Source organism: Scyliorhinus canicula, chromosome 4 (genome assembly GCF_902713615.1).
Source record: "Scyliorhinus canicula chromosome 4, sScyCan1.1, whole genome shotgun sequence".
Taxonomy (NCBI): domain Eukaryota; kingdom Metazoa; phylum Chordata; class Chondrichthyes; order Carcharhiniformes; family Scyliorhinidae; genus Scyliorhinus; species Scyliorhinus canicula.
This window is the reverse complement of record NC_052149.1, coordinates 107,027,293-107,049,438: the sequence shown is the minus strand read 5'-3', so window position 1 is coordinate 107,049,438 and position 22,146 is coordinate 107,027,293. Positions and strand designations below refer to the sequence as shown.

The 22,146-nt window shown below is 50.3% G+C and overlaps 2 protein-coding genes across 9 annotated transcripts in view; both read left to right on the top strand.

Moving 5' to 3' along the window:
- LOC119964231 overlaps nt 1–22,146 on the top strand; it is a 901,051-nt gene that overhangs the window by 577,213 nt on the left and 301,692 nt on the right.
- Nucleotides 1–22,146, top strand: part of LOC119964893 (procollagen galactosyltransferase 2-like) — a 255,040-nt gene that overhangs the window by 183,001 nt on the left and 49,893 nt on the right. For 3 of the 8 annotated variants that reach the window (XM_038794981.1, XM_038794982.1, XM_038794983.1), the window contains exons 3-6: nt 2,018–2,199; nt 4,272–4,389; nt 10,920–11,054; nt 12,514–12,718. In XM_038794981.1, coding sequence (XP_038650909.1) covers nt 2,018–2,199; nt 4,272–4,389; nt 10,920–11,054; nt 12,514–12,718 — 640 coding nt within the window. Of the gene's footprint in view, nt 1–1,817; nt 1,931–2,017; nt 2,200–4,140; nt 4,167–4,271; nt 4,390–10,919; nt 11,055–12,513; nt 12,719–22,146 lie in introns of those variants that run through there. The other 5 variants (XM_038794979.1, XM_038794980.1, XM_038794984.1 and 2 more) reach the window with 3 other exon arrangements.

Sequence of the window (22,146 nt, the reverse complement as noted above, 5' to 3'; positions counted from 1 at the left end):
AGTCCCCAGGTCCGGATGGGATCTATCCCAGGTTACTGAGGGAAGCGAGGGACGAAATAGCTGGGGCCTTAACAGATATCTTTGCAGCATCCTTGAGCACGGGTGAGGTCCCGGAGGACTGGAGAATTGCTAATGTTGTTCCTTTATTTAAGAAGGGTAGCAGGGATAATCCAGGGAATTATAGACCTGTGAGCTTGACGTCAGTGGTAGGCAAACTGTTGGAGAAGATACTGAGGGATAGGATCTATTCACATTTGGAAGAAAATAGACTTATCAGTGATAGGCAGCATGGTTTTGTGCAGGGAAGTTCATGTCTTACAAACCTAATAGAATTCTTTGAGGAAGTGACAAAGTTAATTGATGAGGGAAGGGCTGTAGATGTCATATACATGGACTTCAGTAAGGCGTGTGATAAAGGTTCCCATGGCAGGTTGGTGGAAAAAGTGAAGTCGAATGGGGTTCAGGGTGTACTAGCTAGATGGATAAAGAACTGGCTGGGCAACAGGAGACAGAGAGTAGTGGTGGAAGGGAGTGTCTCAAAATGGAGAAGGGTGACTAGTGGTGTTCCATAGGGATCCCTGCTCGGACCACTGTTGTTTGTGATATACAAAAATATCTGGACGAAGGTATAGGTGGTCTGATTAGTAAGTTTGCAGATGAGACTAAGATTGGTGGAGTTGCAGATAGCGAAGGGGACTGTCAGAGAATACAGCAAAATATAGATAGATTGGAGAGTTGGGCAGAGAAATGGCAGATGGAGTTCAATCGAGGCAAATGCGAGGTGATGCATTTTTGAAGATCCAATTCAAGAGTGGACTATACGGTCAATGGAAGAGTCCTGGGGAAAATTGATGTACAGAGAGATCTGGGAGTTCAGGTCCATTGTACCCTGAAGGTGGCAACGCAGGTCGATAAAGTGGTCAAGAAGACTACAGCATGCTTGCCTTCATTGGACGGGGTATTGAGTACAAGAGTCGGCAAGTCATGTTACAGTTGTATAGGACTTTGGTTGGGCCAGATTTGGAATACTGCGTGCAGTTCTGGTCGCCACATTACCAGAAGGATGTGGATGCTTCAGAGAGGGTGCAGAGGAGATTCACCAGGATGTTGCCTGGTATGGAGGGTGCTAGCTATGAAGAAAGGTTGAGTATATTAGGATTGTTTCCGTTGGAAAGATGGAGGTTGAGGAGGGACCTGATTGAGGTCTACAAAATTATGGGAGGTATGGACAGGGTGGATAGCAACAAGCTTTTTCCAAGAGTGGGGGTGTCAATTACAAGGGGTTACAATTTCAAGGTGAGAGGGGGAAATGTTTAAGGGAGATGTGCGTGGAAAATTCTTTACGCAGAGGGTGGTGGGTGCCTGGAACGCATTGCCAGTGGAGGTGGTAGAGGTGGGCACGATAGCATCATTTAAGATGTATCTAGACAGATACATGAATGGGCAGGGAGCAGAGGGATACAGATCTTTGGAAAATAGACGACAGTTTTAGATAGAGGATCTGTATCGGCGCAGGCTGGGAGGGCCGACGCGCCTGTTCCTGTGCTGTAATTTTCTTTGTTCTTTGTTCTTTTGTTCTTTCCAGCCTGCTTTGCTAATCATTATAATCCGGGCTGATTATTCAACTCAATAACCTGTTTCCACTTTCCCATATCTTTTGATCCCATTCGCCCTAAGAACTATCTAACTTCTTCTTGAAAACACAGGAAAGAATTTCCCGGCCGTTGGGATTCTCTATTCCCTCCGGCAGTGCACCACTGACCCCCTCCCCTACAATGGGTTACCCGGCGGCTTGGGGCGTCTTCAATAGAAAATCCCATTGACAAGCGGCGGCAGTAGAGAATCTCGCTGCCAAGAAAAACGCTGCAGGGGAACCGAATTCTTGCGCCCCACAATCTTTTGGCTTCAGCTGCTTTATTCAGAATAAATGGTAAGGGGCCCCACAGTCACATCTAGTGTGAGTCTGCCGAAAAGGCCTTGGTAAATATTTTTATTTAAGTTCTCTGTCGAATCTTAGTGGGCCAGAAGGAACTGGGCTTTATCAGGCGATCGAACCACCATGCCCAACAGGCAGGAGATTCCAGGCCATTCCTCGAGTCAAAATCAGGCCTTGAAAATTCTGAGAAAGGATGGGCACGCAAGAGTTTGCTTACAGGTGTGGAACTTCACTTCTGCAACAGTGATGCACCATGTGTATTGGTATGAATACTCTATTATTTTAAGACCTTAACGATAGTGATGTTTAAGGGGCATCTTGACAAATACGTGAAGAGTATGGGAATAGAGGGATAAGGGCCCCAGAAGTGTAAAAGGTTTTAGGTTAGATGAGCAGCATGGTCGGCAAAGGCATGGAGGGCTGAAGTGCCTGTTCCTGTGCTGTACTTTTCTTTGTTCATTGTTCTTTCTTACCTAAATTGTATTAGATCATCAAGATTCTGTAACAATGATTGTCAAGGAACTGCAAAATGCCAGGGGGCAACCAAGTTGCAAACCTGTTTCAACATTTGGAGCGCAGTTTAGTTTGAAAGAATAGCTAACCTCAAAATTGTTCAATGAGTGAATTTTACAGTCCTCCACCCACACCTGTTTTTTTGCAGGGGTGGCAGGGAAAGGGCACATCAAATATGATGAGCGGCTCGCCAACCATCTTCTTGCCCACCCTGACCCATTCCCCATAATACGGTGGGTGAGAAAGGTGCCCACTAGCTGGGTACTTAACTGCCCAGTAAGGGGAAATTAAGATGCAATTAATATCCTCATTTTGCCTCCACTGCCATAATGTGCTGTGCTTTGGAAGGCGGATGAAAGTGGGCAGCTCCTATTTCACTGACTGAGGGTAAAAAGCATGACGATAGGGTGCACATCTCGTTTGGGGATGTGCCCGGTGCACATCTGTGGCACTAGTCCCCCCAAGATGGTAGCCTCCTCACATTAACATTCCCCACAGCCTCCAAACTTGACCCCCCAGCCCCCTCCCACCCGCTCCTAGAATGTCTTATCTCTCACCACCCAAAAATCCCAAGTTTCGTTCAGTTCTGTATTCATGATGTCGCCTGACTGGGTCTGCTTGCAGTCCCAGCAGCACCCACTGCTGAGTTTTGGCGCTGCTGAGGCTGCAAGATCTGTGAGCCTGGGAAATAATTTTTTTAAAAGCAGCCTTTGCATCAGCCTTTGCAGTATTATTTACCACTGACATTCGTTATAATGTTTAGATCAACAGAGCTCAAAGAGGGTGAACAGGCATGGCACTGACTGAAGAAATGGCCCAATTATAGAGAACAGAAGCTCTGTTTATTGCTGAAGAAAGGGACATGTTGTTGAAGCTTTTCGTCTTGCACTCATCAGGGTAGATGCAAGAATACCAAATTTCAAAGGCCGTGAACAGCTCGGGTAATGAGTCAGTGGACAGAGCCAATAGAAATCAGTCAGCAACTAAACTGAGCATAGTTGATGATCACTTTGAACAGCACTGACCAGGGGTCCCTTGTGCTGCTGAACACATGTTCAACCATGTGTGTTTGAGAATGCAACGACAGAACTGGCATCAAATCAGCATCACGCACTGACTGAGGCTTGATTTTTCCATTCTGTATACTAATGGCTCATGATTCTATATCCCTCACCAAAATGAAGCCCAACAAAGATTATGCCAGAAATGGATATATGTGGCACTCATCTGTTACCAAGATGGGCACTGTCATCACAAATGACGCATGCTATTGAGCCAGGTGTTGTGGTCAATGTGAGTTAGTGGCCCATGGATGGGGAAGACATTACAATAAGGAGCATGAATAAACAACATGCACAATCTACTGGAGTTCTTTTAAAACAAAATGTCCTACAGGTTTCACTCGCTTCAAGCCAGAATCTCTAATCTATGCACAACTTACAAAGTGTCATTCACTAGTAGCAAAGAACTATCATTTTGCTTTTGCTGTAAGAATATACGGGTGGATTTTACAGTGGGGTTGTGTATTGCAGCAACACCTGCTTTTAATTGAATGCCTGTGACGAATTTCTTGTTACGTTTCTTTGATGACAGGTTGACTTGGTTCAGGACTTCACCTTCCCCTTTCTGAAGGAGGATATTGAGTTTAACACAAGCAGTAGTGAATCAGTTCCCCCATTCTACTTCCCACCTTGTCATTGTCACACCCCTGCCAGAGGTGAAGTTCAGCAGCCCCTGAATCAAAACATCAGCACCGGGTCAGTCAGTGCGCCCTGCCAATGATGCCCCCACTGATCTAACAGCCTTCATTTGGTTCCCCCAGGCACTATTCTGACGAAATCGGACCAAAACATTGGAGCAATTCCAGGTTCTCACATGTGATGAAACTCAAGCAAACAGCACTGAAAACTGCAAGGGAGAAGTGGGCTGACTACATATTGGTGAGTGACATTTCAGGCTACAGTTTCTTTCGAAACAATTGACGGTCCTCTTTGCCAATTATTAATTAGGATGGCTAAAACCACTTTTCAGTTCAATGGCTCACCACCTCTGTAGTTGGTAGAAAATATGAAGAGACGTAACAAAGATTCTCGATTTTCTACCACCTTTGCGAGACCTTTTAAATTGCTTGGGCCAAACTGGGTGAGATTAGTAATGAGGCAGTCACACCAAATTGGATACCTAATTATGAAAAGGATTGGGAACAAAGTAAATATTGTAGCACAGGTATTTAATTTCTTGTACTAGTCACAGGCTGACATTGCACTTTATCAATATCTGCTGTTTGGGTGAGTTGAAGGAAGTGGGGAGAAGCATCAGGATTGGCACAGATCTGTTGGACCAAATGGCTTATTTCCATGTTATAAATTCTGAGGAATTCTATGCAGTTTTGCTCAGCTGGTCTGAAATTCTGTTATTTCAGTAGCTCTTGAAGAGCCTTCCCCACCCCTATTCCCTCCCCAAAACCTCTACTCCCTCACATAAGTTGGAACCAGCTGCTCAGTTTGTTCACCCTCCAGAATTGTCCTGGAATCTCCAAGAATGCAAGATTACTCTCCTGAGCACAGCTTTTATTCATTCATTCATGTATTGTGGGCGTGGCTGGCAAGACCAACATTTATTGCCCATCTTTAATTGCCCTTGGGAAAGTGTGGGGAGCTGCCTTCTTGAACCGCCACAGTCAATGTAGTATAGGTACATCCACAGTGCAGTTAGGAAGGGAGTTCCAGGATTTTGACTCAGTGACAGTTAAGGAACGATGATATATTTCCAAGTCAGGATGGTGAGTGACTTAGAGGGGAACTTCCAGGTAGTGGTGGTCCCACGTGCCTGCTGCTCTTATCCTTCTAGATGGTGGTAGTCGTGGGATTGGGAGGTGTGTTACGACAATGCAACTTGTAGATGGTACACACAGACGCCACTGTGCATCGGTGGCGGAGGGAGCAAATGTTTGTCGATGTAGTGCCAATAAAGTGGGTTGCTTTGTCCTAGATGGTGTTGAGCTTCCTGATGGTTGTTGGAGCTGCACTCACCCAGGCAAGTGGGGTGTATTCCAATACATTCTTGACTTATGCCTTGTAGATGGTGAACAGGTTTGGGAGGGTCAGGAGGTGAGAGGCTAGCGTTCCTAGCCTCTGACCTGCTCTTGTAGCCACAGTGTTTACATCACTAGTCCAGTTGAGTGCTTAGCCAATGTAATCCCCAGGATTTTGACAGTGTGGGATTCAGTAATGGTAATGCTATTGAATATGAAGGGGTAATGGTTAGATCCTCTTTTATTGGACATGACCATTGCCTGGTACTTGTACGGCACAAATGTTATTTGCCACTGATCAGCCTAAGCCTGGATATTGTTCAGGGCTTGCTGCATTTGGACATGGACTGCTTCATTCACTGAGGAGTCGAGAATGGTGCTGAACGTTGTGCAATCATCAGGTAACTTCCCCATTTCTGTCCTAATGATGGAAGGAAGGTCATTGATGCAGCAGCTGAAGATAGTTGGGCCTGGGACACTACCCTGAGGGATTTTTGCAATGATATCCTGGGACTTATATGATTGACCTTCGACAACCAGTTGAGAGTTTTCCCTGATTCCCATTAACTCCAGTTTAGCTTATAATATCGCTTATTGTCACAAGTAGGCTTCAATTAAGTTACTGTGAAAAGCCCCCAGTCGCTACATTCCGGCTCCTGTTCGGGGAGGCTGGTACGGGAATTGAACCTGCGCTGCTGGCCTTGTTCTGCATTACAAGCCAGCTGTTTAGCCCACTGTGCCAAATCAGCCCCTTGGGCTCCTTGATGCCAAGGCAGTCACTTTCCACTGGAGGGTTGACTCCTGGGTGACAGGGGTTATCTGCTGCGGTTGACGCCTATCCGGAGGCCACAGACCGACGCGGAGACCCGCTACAACGACGCCCATGAAATGACCAGAGGTGTGAACATGCAGTGCTTCGGCATCCTGAATATGCAGTCCAGGTGTTCGCCCATTCCCCCTTGCGCACTCCAGCCGCCTCTCCATCCTAAGTTCACCCTCAATGTCCTATGGGCTCTGACCGGGAGGAGGGAGTGCCGAAGGCTGACCTGGAGTCTCCCTAAAGGGAACCCCGCAGAAGCAGGGCCCCCAGAACCGCCAGGGGCATCAAAGGCCACAGAGCACAGTAAGCAGCTGGCTGCTTCCACCTCTGATATGCATCCTGGGACACACTTAGATGTAGCAGCAGAACGTAGAGGGCTAAGCAGTTTGAGGATCACTGAGGGGGTGGCGCGAGGCGAGGCACCATTGGTAGCTGGGAAGAGTCGTTCATCATTAAAACATGTTATACCCAAGACATGTGAAGCCTCTGCCACGTTATTCCGCACAGCGGGCCGACCAGCACCCCAAACCTCCAGTTGTTCTCCGTCTTCCCCCAGCCCAAGCTCCCCGGGCACGGTGGTCCTAGAACTGTGAAGCTGAAGGGTATGAGCACCCCACCAGCAGACGCACTGGAGTCAGACAATGGCACAGATTGAGGAGCACTAGAGCTCGCCTCACAGCAAGTTATCAGCACCCTCCTGCCTTGTATATTGACCCGCTGATAGTGCCAACACAGGCACATCACCCTGTAGTGAAATAACACAGACTCTGGGAGCATGGGGCAGGGTGATTGGGGGTGGGGGGACTTGGTGGCTGCGGCAATGGTTGGTGAGAGGGAGGGAAGAGGTGGGTTGGAAGGGGGCAGCACAGGGCAGAGGACGCCTGGTGAGGACGGTGGGTCGGAAGGGGCTAGGGGCGAGATGACGGACGAAGCCAAACCCTAAGAAGCAGGCAAGGTTGAGGGCCTCCCTGGCCCTCTGGGCATGCCGGACTCTCACATCCACTGCCTGTCCTCCTTCATTTGGCTCCACCCACCGATCCTCCCTAGACTCGTCCTCCAACCACTACTGGTCCGGCACCTCCTCAGACGAGTCTTTATGTTCCTCCTCCTCCACCTCCAGCACATCGCCCCGCTGCTGTGCCAGATTGTGGAGGACACAACAGACCACCACAAAGCGGGCAGCCCTCTAGGGGATGTACTGCAGGACACCAACACCAGAGCAGTGGAACCGTATTTTCATCAGTCCGATGCACCGTTCAATGACAGCCTGGGTGACCACACAGGCCTCGTTACTTTGGGTTTCCGCCTTGGTCTCCTGCCTCCGTACTGGCCTCATTAGTCAGGACCTTAGCCAGTGACTCCCGCAGGAGACGTGCCGGAACACCGCAGCACCACGCACTCTGTCCCCTTCTGTCCCAGCGCACTTGGTGGTTAGCGAGCAGAACAGGGCGCACCATGCCACTTCGGACACCCGAGCAGCAGCCAGGCCCATCCAGGCCCGGTCACCCCAGAAGGTGACCGCCAACAAGGTGGGAACCACAGCAGGTCACCTCCACTCCTGGTGTACCGTCTGGGGATCTTGTCAATGAAGGGCGCTCCTGGACCCTCCGGTGTGTTCAAAGCGACATGTGTGCCATCAATTACCACTGGACCTGAGGCAATCTGGTGATGGTGGATAATCTTGCAGCCCAGGCATCTTGATGGGCTTGGTCCAGGTCAAAGTTTATATAGTCAACTGCCCGGGCAAACCGGGCATCCCTGACTTCACGGATGCAGCTGTAGGGTGGAAAATGCCACACAAGTCCCTGCTGGAGCCCTGGAATGAATCCAAAGCATAGATGTTCAGGACCGCACTCACCTTGACAGCAACCGGGAGTGGGTAGCCTCCTTCTCCACGTGGTGCCAAGTCCGCAAGGACATAGCACAGGTGCTGCACCGTCCCCTTGTTGAGGCGGAACCTTCTGCGACACATGTCCAACATCTCCTTGAACGCCCAGCGACTGTATACCTTGGCCATCTCCGGCTTCCCCTTCTGGTTCACTCCCCAGCCTGATGGTCGGCTGTGTCCTCAGGATGTGCCGTGGGCCTCTGCACATGGGCTACTGCCTCGAACCTCCGTCGGCGTTGCTGCTGCTGCCTTCTCCGGTGTCTGGCCCCCTGGCCTTCCACCATCACTGTGAGAGTAGCTGCTGTGATGTCCACGATACATAGAACATCGAACAGTACAGCACAGAACAGGCCCTTCGGCCCTCGATGTTGTGCCGAGCAATGATCACCCTACTCAAACCCACGTACCCACCCTATACCCGTAACCCAACAACCCCCCCCCCCTTTAACCTTACTTTTTAGGACACTACGGGCAATTTAGCATGGCCAATCCACCTAACCCGCACATCTTTGGACTGTGGGAGGAAATCGGAGAACCCGGAGGAAACCCACGCACACATGGGGAGGACGTGCAGACTCCACACAAACAGTGACCCAGCCGGGAACCGAACCTGGGACCCTGGAGCTGTGAAGCATTTATGCTAACCACCATGCTACCGTGCTGCCCCCACCATGCTACCGTGCTACCCTCCATAACCATCCATAATGTGATACCTTTAAGAAATTGGAGCGGCTGAAAGACTAACAATCTATGGCACAGATTGAGGAGCACCAGAGCTCATCTCACAGTGAGTTATCAGCACCTTCCTGCCTTGTATATTGACCCGCTGACAGTGCCAACACAGGCCCATCACCCTGTAGTGATGTAACACTGACTCTGGGCAATTGGGAGGGTGGGGACTGGGTGGCTGTTGGAATAGTTGGTGAGGGGGAGGGAGAGGTGGGTCGGAAGGGGGACCCTCGGGGCCCCAAGCCTCTCCCACCTTTCCATTTCCTGCCATCTCGCAGGGTGCCATCCAACGAGCCAGTTGTCCCACCCTCCCTCCCTCCCACCCTGCACACACACCCCTGGCCACAGCCAGGCCCCCTGGGCACCAGACGCCAGAACCCTGCCGGGAACATTACTGGGACCGGCTCAGGTGCCCCCTCCGCGATCCACACACCTACCCTCTGGCCGTGGGATATCCCCAGTGCTGCGGCCCAGCTCTTCGGTGTTTGATTGTAGGCTGTTGCCTTTGTGATATTGATGCCCCCAGTGTTCAGGCAGAATATCCAGGCCTCACAGTCTGAATGTGGTGCCAGGCAGTAACACTCGCCTGCGACATGGCTCATCTACCCATGGGAATCTACTTGAGAGCTGTGAAGTGCTCATGTAACTAACAATGCCAATTCTCGGGCGGCACGGTGGCGCAGTTGGTTAGCCCTTTTGCCTCACGGCGCTGAGGTCCCAGGTTCGATCCCGGCTCTGGGTCACTGACCGTGTGGAGTTTGCACATTCTCCTCATGTTTGCGTGGGTTCGTCCCACAACCCAAAAGATGTGCAGGCTGGGTGGATTGGCCACGCTATATTGCCCCTCATTTGGAAAAAATTAATTGGGTATTCTAAATTTAGAAAACAAAACAGTGCCAATTCTCAATTAGCAATAGCCTTCAGCTGTGTGGCCAGAGGCCGCCACAGTCTGAGGGAGTTAAAGTGACCGTTACCATATTATTATGGACAGGGCGCTGTCCTGGAGTGCTCGGTGGGATGGACGGCAGCAGTTGCAGTTGCCCCTGTTATGGGTATTCACTATCCAGTGGGGTGGACCCACCGCCGCTTTCCCCGCACACCTCAGTCCAGGGTCCACCCTTCACCAATGTCAGCTTACCCCCGACCAGCCCCCCCACCGAGCATTGAACCAGCAGCTCCAGTACCCCCGGGTAGATTTCCTGGTTTCGAAGATGGCTACTCACCTCCCCCGCTCTCCACAGTAGCCATCATGCGAGCTACACATTTTTAAATAGGTGTGCTAAAGGGCGCCCATGTGACCCCTGACTGGGGAGTCGATCAGATCACGGAGGCCGTTGGATAGGGATCCTTCCCATTACCAATATGGAGATTGGCCTGAATTGGAGATTATTGGTTTCTCGCCATGTCAAAGCGGGAACGGATTTTGCCATTGGGAACGGGCCGGTTAGATCAGAAACCAATCCGCGCCCGGCGCTGATCCTGATTTTAGCCTCTCCTGCAATCTAACTCTTGCACGGAACCGTGCCTGCGCAACGCACCCATCAGATTGCACCCAGAGTCTTTGAATAGTTTGAAGACAGAGCTAGATAGGGTCTTGATTAACAAAGGGGTCAAAGGTTATCATGGGGTTAGGCAGGAATGTGGGGTTGTGTTACAATCAGATCAGCCACGTGTTATTGAATGGCCGAACAGGGTTAAAGGGCCGAGTGGCCGACACCTGCACCTAATTCCTATGTTCATATGTATGCTGGAAAACAATTTATGTATTCAGGACATTGTTCTTAATCCCAGATCTTTATGAGGAGCTAAATTGGACAATTTTTCTCCAATTCCTGGCATGTGGGATAAGTTAAGTTAGACTGTAACTTTTTTATATAACCAGACCAGAGATAAGAAATCACTATTATGTGAGGAAAGGGTAAGACCATTAAGTGGCTCAAGATAGTCTTCCTTTAATTGGAAATCACTGATGTTGTTCCTCATTTTAATTTCCTTCCAGTTTGTAGACACAGACAATGTTCTAACAAATGAGCAGACACTGAATTTGATGATAGCTGAAAACCTGACTGTGGTTGCACCCATGCTGGACTCTCACACATTGTACTCAAATTTCTGGTGTGGTATGACACCCCAGGTGAGTTGTTTTAAAACAGCAATTCTAGCCCAGTTATTAGCAGTGGAAATAGTTTACACAACAATTTGAAACAAAAAGTCAATAATGGACTTGTGGATACAGCCAAAAGTACTGGAGAGATCCTACCACATTTCTCCCCAGATTTGGGTAGCTTCTGACTACAGAACTGGTGGGGAAGATTCAGAATGACGACCTGGTGGGAGGGGATGGTTTATTGATCGTGTTAAATCCTGCATTTGGTTTCACCAAGAGAGTCTAAGGGCATTATAGTAATCCAGTCCTTCATAGCACGTTCCAATTGAGTTAGTAAAATTGTTCCTCAGCAGGTTAGTCATTTCATTATTGGTTCATGCACGCCCAACATTTTGGAATCTTTTTCTTTAATCTAGGTTGCTGATGAACAAGAACAGTTGGCATGTCACAACAATTGCTGCTCCTCCTTAATCACATTTTCCAGATAAACTTTTCTCCTTGAGGTTAGACTTGCAATAAAAAAAACATTGAGAGATCTATAATTTATAACGTGCTTGACAATCATGCAACATTTTGCATGGAAAGTCAGCATTTTCAGGCGATATTGACTAGTCTAGATTCCAGGTGTAGAAATCCGCAACAATCCCAGCTCCATCTTTCAATGGGGCACTTTGTTCCCTTCCTCAGCACTGCTCCTGATTAATACCTCCTGATGCTGCAGTAATGGATTAAAAGTTGTTGTGTGCAGTGGGTGGCAAATTCTAAAAGATCTTCCACTATGGGTCTGATCTAACCAAAGTACAACAGTCCCGTTTCGAGTGAGTTTAGCTGGGTGTTTCCTGGTGCTCGCAGCACCGAGAAAAACCACGCTATCGAACGGGAATTTGTTGCAATCCGGTGCCTCAGCAGGGAATGCCCCACCGAGGTCGCACTTAGTCCCGTTTCCTGCACTGAGGAGCTCTGCTCGCCAGAATCCTCAGTGCAGGAGGAGATAGGGCCGCCATTTTCAAATGGTATCCTAATCTCTCGACCCGACCCCTGGACCACCAAAGCCCCAACTCAAGTATAAGTGGGTCCTCAGGTCCCCCCCTCCGTACCCCACCCACATGACAGGACACCCCTAGCCCGATCCCCTGTGCCGGGACAATGCCGGCCTGGCACTTTGGCACTGCCAGGTTGGCACGCAGGTTGCTCCTTGGATGCCCATATTAGGCTGGATTTTCCTGAAACAGCCGCGAGTTTCTCACAGGCACGCCATTTGTGGGCGGCAGTATTCTCTACTCCTGCCGCTTGTCAATGGGATTTCTCTGCTGCTGGGATACCCGGCACTGCCGGTGGGAACAGAGAATTTCAACGCCAGAGTTCTCATGCTGGTATGAAATTACTAGCAAATGGGTTACAATGACACCCTTATACTTCCATCGCAACTATTTTGTTCCTCATTTTTTTCAATCCGAGTTCACCTTTGTGTTCCACTTTCATCCAGGGCTACTACAGAAGGACTCCGGATTACATTCCAATCCGGGAATGGAAGCGTACAGCTTGTTATCCTGTTCCTATGGTGCACTCAACATTCCTCATTGACCTGCGAAGGGAAGCTACGAGAAAGTTGGCGTTCTATCCTCCCCACCCAGACTACACCTGGGCATTCGATGACATCATAGTCTTTGCATTTTCCTGCAAAGTGGCTGGTAATTGTTAACATCTAGTCAATCTTCAGCTTTAAGATAAAGGGTCCTTACAAACGGTAGATGTCACAAATATCGAACACAAGAGCTGCTGTAAATATTTAACATAGAACATACTTCTTTGTGCAATTATCTTTTCATTAATAAGCTGCTTCATTAGTGGAAAATCAATGTGTAGAAATCCTACAACTACCAATTTGTTTTCCGAGATGTATCATTTTTACATCATGGCTTGTGTAATGTTCTCTGTATGCACTGATAGCGAAGTCTTTGCAGTTGAAGTGAAGAGAACATACGGCTTTATAAATGAACAAAACTGTTTATTAATTAACTAAAACACTACAGGGTTTCTTTGATGTCTACTAAGATTACAGTTGGATATGACGGCTAAATGCAAACAACTATGATTTACTATTATTGATTACTGTTGACTCGGGAGCTGCTCAATATGCGACTGCACTCTGTGCTTGCTGTCCAGGTTCTGTACCTCACATGTGGTTGTCTTACAGTGATGTTCACCTGATGCCGCACCACCTACGGTCGGATGCTAGAATACATCCTGTCTCACCATGTGTCCATTACAGTACTTTGGCCTCACCATTGAAGCCATATCCCAAATGATTTTTAGAGATAGCAGTGGACATTAGGCCCAGGCTCAGCTCTGATATGGTGGTGACTGGGTAGTTCATAACCCATTGAATCCCTAATGTGCAGAAGGAGGCCATCCAGCCCATCAGGTCTGTACTAATCTTCCAAAAGACCACCCTAACTAGGCTAACTCTTCTACTCTAATCCCATAACACCACCTAATATGCTCATCTTTGGACATTAAGGGGCAATTTAGCATCACCAATCCACCTAACATGCACGTCTTTGGACTGGAGTTCACACATGAAGAATGCCAAGCTAGGCTTTTGCATTTTATTTGTGGATTTCTTAGTTCTTGGTGCAACAACTGCAAGTTTAACTTGATGTCCGCACTCGTCCACTCCATCACCCCTCGCTCCTTGCCTTACCAGAGTTCACAACATAAAGTTGCTTTCCTACAATTTTCAGGACCAGCGGCATTTACTAAACGACTAAATAAATTGTTAGTTGGTTTAAAGCAGATAGAGGTAAACAAGGCAGTAGCAAGAAATGGTGCTTGAACATTTCTCTGCCTGCTAAAAAGTTGACCAGCTCCCAGCTGAGCCATTGTTAATTTTAGAAATCTTTAGAAAACTCTGAATTGGAAACATGTGGACATGGAAATTCAGCAGTGTAATCAGGCGAATGGGACAAGAGGGAACTCCAACGTCATTGCATAATTTATATATGGATAGTCTCAATGAGCATGTTAATTATTACTCTGCAAAAGTACTTATGTGGATTATGCTGAAGAGAAGAAAAAGCACATCCTGAGATTAATTACCGTCTCATTGTGAATCAGATGCTCACGATACCTCCCAAAATTTTCAATTTTCTGAAAAAAGCAACTTGCTATCAATGATCTGACATCTCTCAAACATTATAAAGTACTCTGTATGTCACGCATTGGAGTAGTGCAGGTGAATGGTGATGGTGTGTTACAATTCACTCTGGAAGTCCAAGTTGCTGTGGGCAGGAGTTATCACAATCCCTCACTACCCTTGAACAGAGGGTAATTGAGAGCCAACCACATTGTTGTGGATTTGGAGTCACGTGGCCAGACTAGGTAAGGATGACAGATTTCCTTCCCAAAAGGGCATTATGAAATGAAAATCGTTTCTTGTCACAAGTAGGCTTCAAATGAAGTTACTGTGAAAAGCCCCTAGTCGCCACATTCCGGCGCCTGTTCAGGGAGGCTGGTACGGGAATTGAACCAGCGCTGCTAGCCTGCCTTGGTGTGCTTTGAAACTCAGCGATATAGCCCTGTGATAAACCAGCCATTAGTGAACCCGATGGATTTTTAAAACAATCGACAGCAGTTTCATGGTCATCATTAGACTTTTAATTCCAGATTTTATTGGATTCAGACTTCACCAACCTCCCAGAGAGGCCCTAGGTCTCTGGATTATAGTCCAGTGACAATATCACTACGCCGCCATCTCCTGATGACTTTCAGGCAGGGATTCCACCCATTGTGCCATAAGGCCTCCTTAGGTAAATAGTACATATCTCTTGGCAATGATACTTATGAAATGATGGCGAAGAATCCACAGGAGAAGAACTTGCTGCTTTAGTACTGAAGGGCCAATTTCGAGAGCTGCAGTAATAACTTCCCTGGCAGTTTTCTCAATCTCCCCCCCTATTTTCCCAACCTTCCTCCCTGAAAGGTTGATTGGAACTCTGGAAAGTTGATGTCAACAGCAGTTATGGCAGGACATCAAGGACCCCAGTCCAAGAAGATTTATCCCTCATATTCCGGTTGCCAACTCTTTCAGATTGTTCTAGAGTCTCCAGGAATGAAAGGACATGGCTGCAAGAAAACTAGGAGAAAAATTGAAGTTTTGGATTTCATTTTCTTTCAACATTTTTGTTTGTGATTATAATAATATTGGGGAAGATTGTCTGATGAAGGATTTGGAGGCAGGATTATCCGTGGATGAAAACTTCAATAGATAACCAGTGAAAAATGCAATTACAACATTATTGGAAATTTTGGAACACAGAGGAATCAATGAATAGGGCTAGAGCATTAAATTTTCATGTCATAATACAATTTTTCAGATTATATTTAATAAAGTTCCTCTTACAAATGTAATGGTTGAACTGAGATGACAGGAGATTAAAGTTGAAGTTCTAAATTGAACACTTAATTGGTTCTAAATCAAGAAATGTAACCTTGTAGTTGTATAAGAGCTATTTAAGTCTTTGTAACCATCAAGTCCCTCCAGGATATTAATTTATAACCTTGGCGGAGAGGCTGCTGGTAGAAGGTTTAGGTTTGCACCACATTTCCGGCATTTTCCATGGATTTTCTACCATTGGAAGAAATGCTGCAGACATTCAACCATTTAATGTCTACCACACCATGGATAGGTTTACACATTCTGACCTAATCTTGTTCCCTGAACCATCATTGAGATTACTCGTCCATTCACAAATCTGACAGACACTTCTTGTGTATTAGAGATGCACCAATGAAGTTGTCATGACAGCCTTTAGTGTTTTTGTTTCTGTTGGCGAAAATAAATGAGTTTAAAGCCTGTACTCAGAAGTGTTAGTGTTGTGTATTGTCTGAACTGGGGCGTGTTAATGTTGTGTATTGTCTGGATTGGGGAGTGTTAGTGCTGTGTTTTGACTGAGCTGGGAAGTGTTAGTGCTGTGTGTAGTGTTTGAGGATAATGGTATGTTCCTGTTAGTAGATCTGTCGAATAACTGAGCTGTGGCATGTGGAATTGGCCCTTGCCCGTTGAGAATGGTGATGTCCAATATCTTGGATTTACATGTAAATATTTGTTTTTGGGGTTGCAAAACATTACTGCGGTTCCATGTTTAGGTCCATTGCATGTGTTTGTAAGTTTTCTGTTACTTTGTGTAAGGTGATTTATTTTTCTCTGTTGCCAGTTAAAAGTCCAGTGGAGACCTGCTAATGGAGGGGCTCCTATAGAGTGAACAACATTGAAAATGTAGAAGCTGATGTATAAACATCCAACAAGTTGTTCCCAGGAACTAAAGTCATTAATCCATTGCTGAAGGCAGCTATTCATTAGATTGTGACGGGCTTGCAAAGAAAATCATTACACTCGCGAGGAATAGGCCTATAATATGGTAACAATCGGGGTTATTAAGAATTCACTCAATACATTCATGCTGGCTATACTAAAGCTCTGACATAAAATTTATTGCAGAGGGGCACAGTACTATTAATTGCAAACAGATTATCTATTATTTTTGTGCAATGCTGTTCTTTATGCGAATCCATTGTGGATCAATTATTGCACTTTATTCCAACACCATTCCATGGCTTAACTTAAAACCATGATAATGCCACAGGGCATATGGTGAATGAGGAAAGGTCATTTTGTTCATCTCTTCGAAGTCAGTTTCAGATTTCCAACTATCTAGCCTTCGGCTAACCTTTCATCACAACATTTCTGCCATTACTGAATTGCGCAATCACCCCTCGCCTCCGTCTTTGATACCTGATCTCCATTACTCTTTCAAACCCTGACCAGTCCCCTGCTACGGCCCTCGTCTTTATTTCCTTAAATCCAAAGGACCCAGGCTTATAAATATAGGGTGGACAAGATATGGTATAAGTGATAGTGTTTTAGAGCAGTATGTTGAGGAACCAACTAGGGAACATGCTACACTAGATTTGGTAGCATGAAATGAGAAAGGACTAATTAATAATCTTGTTGTGCAGGGTCATTTAGGGAACAGTGACCATAACATGATAGAATTCTTCATTAGGATGAAAAGTGAAGAAGTCTGTTCCGAAATTAGGGTTCTATATCTATTAAAAGGAAACCACAAAAGTATGAGGCATGGGTTGGCTAAGATAGATTGGGGAAGTTTATTAAAAGACTAGGGGCGGGATTCTACCAAAACTGGCGCGATGGGCAGGAACCGGCGCCAAGAACGGCGCGGATCACTCCGGTGCGGGCCCCCTCAAACGTCGCGAAGTTTCCGGGCCCGAATGGGCTAGCAGCGGCGTAACGCCATTTGCGACGGTGTCACCCGCCATGGACGCGCCGCATCACTTGACGCCGCGCGGCGCAATCAAGGCCGCGCGGTGTCACAGCACAAAAGACGGTTCCCCCTCCTCCCCGGAAGACCCACAAAGATGGCCGGCCGCCGCGCAGCCGCGAGTTTCCAGGTGCGCGACATCGAGGCGCTCCTGGACGCAGTACAGGAGAGGGAGGAGGCCCTGTACCCCGGACATGGCCTCAGGGTCGCCCCATGCCTCAGCCACCGCCTGTGGATGGAGGTGGCAGAGGCCGTCAGCGCTGTGGCTGTGACACCGAGGACAGGCACTCAGTGACACAAGAAGGTCAACGACCTTGTCAGGGCAGCCAGGGTGAGCCCCCCCACCCCCGATGTGCGGCACACCCCCAGGTGCAACCAACCGTAACGCAAACCAATCCTAACCCTAATGTGCTGCGCACCTCTGCCAATATGCGCGCAACCGCTGTCGTGCAGTCGTATACCTGTCTAACGCTGTTGCCCTTTACCCCTGCCATCCACCCGCACCCCCTCACAGGAGAAACGTGCACACAACAACAGGAAGCGTCAGAGGACTGGAGGGGGCCCAGCTGATGAGAGACCACTCAACGTCCATGAGGAAAGGGCCCTAGACATGGCAGGCAGACCTCAGGACCGGGAGGTTGAGGTTGCCGATGCAGAGGTCGGGGGCCCGCCAGCAAGTTAGCCACCCATGGCCCTTCCCCCTCCCCCATATCCCCCCGCCCCCATATTCCCCATATCTCCCCTCCCCCATATCTCCCCTCCCCCATTGCCCCCTCCCCCATATTCCCCCTCCCTCATATTCCCCATATCCCCCTTCTCCATATCTCCCCTCCCCCATATCCGCCATATCCCCCCTCCCTATATCCCCCCTCCCCCATATCCCCCTCCCTCATATCCCCAATATCCCCCCTCCCCTATATTCCCCTTCCTCATATTCCCCGATCACCGCCCGCGTGTCTAACCATGCATGCTGTATTGTGCATTGCAGGACCAAACGTCGAGGCACCTGTCACCGCGGATGCCGACCGCCCGCAGGATGCCTGTGCGGGTCTCGTGCAGGTGCGGCGATGCAGGCATGTGACACCCAGCGACGAGGGGAGCAGCCACAGGCCCCCGTCGCTGCCGAGCCAGGATAGCCCTACACAGGACACCACCACCCAGGACACCGACACATATGACACTGGAAAACAGGACAGTGACACACAGCGGACGGGTGGAGACGAGGCACCACCCCAGGGGACCATGGAGTCGGAGACTGACGATGCGCATGCCACAATGCCACTGCTTTCTCCAACACCCTCCACCATCGCAGAGACACTCACCTCGGTTGGGCACTTTAGTGATGAGGCTTCTGGTACACTCACTGGTGCGCACAACACAGCGGTACCGGTACAGCAGGTGGAGGTGGGAGTAGCAGAGGGGCCGGGAGGGTCGGAGGGCATCCTGGCGCAAGCGAACATCTGCCGCCTAGACAGGTCCCGGGTTCCTGGATTTACCACACCCATGCATAGACCTGATGCAGCCGCCAAACCTGGGACGAAGGAAGAGGATGATGGCTGGCTTGCAGCGGCTGCAGACGCAGGTGGAAGAGTCCACCCGCGTCCAGGAGCTGGGAGTGGTGCCAGTCATGCGTGCCACCTAGGCTGAAACCGCACGGGTGGCGTCCGCGGTGGAGGCAATGGGTGCGACGGTGTCAGACATGGTGAGCAGTATGCAAGGCCTGGGGCGTTCCGTGAAGGCGGCGTGTGTGGCCCAGGACATGGCTTCCCTCTCACAGGAAGACATGAGCCAGAGCCAGCGGCAGATGGCCGAGGCGCTCAACGCCGGGGCCCAGTCTCAGTAGGCCATGGCCCAGTCTCAGCAGGCCATGGCTGAGGGCATCGGCGTCATTGCCCAGGTGCTGGCCGGCGTCGCTCAGACACACACAGGGATGGCCAACTCCCTGAGCTCCATGGCTGCAAACCTGCAGACCCTTGACGAATTTTAGGGGCTAGGGCACGTGTTGGACAGTTTGTAATTAAAATCATTTTCACACCTACAGAAGCTGCCTTTGTGTTCTGTCCGAAGCGTGCGGGGGTGTCATGTACGTTGAGCGCCAGTGTGTGTGTGTGAGGGGTGGTCTTACGTCGGCCCCAGGTGAGTGTGCCCACCCTCCACCTGGGCCGCCCTCTCCATCCCTCCTGGCAGAGGACGGGACCGTGCGCTGCAGTGTCACGGCCGCATTTAGGAATGGTCCGGGTGGATGGTGGTATTGTGGCCATGGGTCAGACATTGTCCAACGATGTGGAGCCAGGAGCTCATCGCAGAGTGGGTCGTCATCATCCTCCATGGCCTGCAATAGACACGCTTCCACCGGCGGTCGTGTGAGCCCGGCCCGTTGTGCCGCAGGTGGATGTGCAATGGAGGGGTGGTGTACATGCGGGTGGGGTGGGGGTGGTTGGTGGTGGGTGGGGGTAGTGTTAGGGTGTTGGTGCTGGATGGGTGAGGGGGGGGGTTTAGGGTATTGGTGCTGGGTGGGTGAGGGGGGGGGTGAGGCTGGTCGGATGTTGCCATGGTGTGCAGTACGTGGCCATACGCGCCGATTCGCACGCCCCCTAATCAGTAAACTGGGCGGGTATCAGCCTGTCCTGTGCCCGCTGGCCCAGCCGGTAACAGTGGGCAGCCACCCGCCACATGTCCAGCCCATCTGCTCTGACCATTGCCCCCATCTCCCTCATCTGGGGAGGTCTGTGCCTCTTCCTGCTGCTCCTCCACTCCCCCCTCCTCTGCCTGCGGCACATCGCTCCTCTGCTGGGCTATGTTGTGCAGGACACAGCAGACCACAATGATGTGGCCAACCCTGTCTGGCGGGTACTGGAGGGCCCCGCCAGAGATGTCCAGGCACCTGAAATGCATCTTCAGCAGCCCAAAGCTCCTCTCTATCACATCCCTTGTGCTGCATGGGCATCATTGTAGCTGTTCTCCACGTCACTCTGTGGCCTCCATACAGGCGTCAACAGCCACGACCGCAACGGGTAACCCCTGTCGCCCAGCAACCAGCCCCTCAGCCGGGGGTGGAGTCCCTCGAACATGCCGGGGATGTAAGACCACGACAACACATATGAGTCATGAACACTTCCCGGGGACCGGGCGCAGACGTGCAGGATAATCATGCGGTGGTCACAGACCACCTGGATGTTCATGGAATAGGTCCCCTTCCTATTGGTGAACACAGCCCTGTTATTTGCAGGTAGCCGCACGGCGACGTGCATTGCATTGATCGCGCCCTGGACCATGGGAAAACCGGCCACGGCAGAGAGACCCACTGCCCGGGCATCCTGGCCTCGCACGGTCCACAGGGAACCGGATGTAGGGGTCCGCATGGCATAAAGGGGCGTCTGTCACTGCCCGGGTTCACCGAGTGTACCAGGTGTATCGGTCTGCGAGATGCCGGACATGTCCCCCCCCCCCACGATGTGCCTGGAATGACCCCCGTGGCATAAAAGTTCAGTGCTACACGTAACCTTGACGTACCGGGAGAGGGTGTCCTCCACCAGTGTCACGTGGTGCCAGTTGTGCCAGCATGGTGGCGATATTGTTGCCATGTGTTTCTCCCGCTCATCCGGAGTCTCCTCCTGCATTCCCAGTCCGTGAGATCCAGGTACAACGAGCGGGGCCTCTACACACCAGGACCCTCCGGCATCTCCGTCGCCGTGGCGCTACGACGTCCTCCAGCCTCTCCTCGTGCTCTCCCCTCTTGTGCTCGTCCTGTCAGCGGGTGGGCCCTCCAGCCTGGCACCTGCAGCCTGCCCCTCTGCGGCATGCTCCTCTGCGGCAGCCTGCGCTGCCTCTCTGCCACCTCCTCCTCCTCCTCCAGGCAACAGCCAGGTGTCATGGCTGCATGAGTGTGACTGTAGGAGGATGGCACCTGGCCAGGCGGATGACCTCCCCCCCCTCCCGCCACTGGTTCCCCCCTCTCCAGCACTCGCTCTCTCCTCCCCCTCCCCGGTACTGTCCCTCCCTCCCCGGCACTCGCTCTCTCTCTCCCTCCCCTGGTACTGTCCCCCCCTCTTCGGCCCCCCCCCCCCCGGCACTGTCCACCCCTCTCTGGCACTCGCTCTCTTCTGCCCTCCCCTCTCCGGCACTTGCTGTCTCCCTCCCCCCCCCCCCCTCCTCGGCACTGTCCCCCCCCCCCCGGCACTCGCTCTCTGCTCTCTCCCCCTCCCCGGCACCCGCTCTCACCCCCCACCCACAGACTGCGGCCACGCCGTCACTTCTCCTGCGGCCACCCCTCACGCCGTGACCGACCACCACACTGAACGACGTCAAACATCAGCACTGGTTCACGCCATTAAATAGCTGTTTTGATTTATGCCGGCGTGACCCATGGTCACGTCGGCGGGACTTCGGCCCATGCGGCCGGGAGAATATGGGCAGCACCAGGGTCCATAGCCTCCCGCCGGCCCCCGCCATTCTCTGAGGCGGGCGGCGGGATTGACGCCTCACCGACTTTTTATCGGTCGGAGACTTCGGGAGACCGCAGGGGCGGGATTCACGCCGTCCCCGGCGATTCTCCGACCCAGCGGGGGGTCGGAGAATCCCGCCCATGATGCTGGATAGGCAATGGCTAATATTTAAATAAAGAATGCATGCATTGCAATTCCTTTTTGTGCTAATTAAGAAAAGCAGCTCAACCATGGCTTACAAAAAAAGGGACAGTATTAGTTCCAAAGAAGAGTCAAATAAAGTTTCTCAAAAAAGTTTTTAAATGTTTGATGTTTAATCAGATGAGCTCAGTG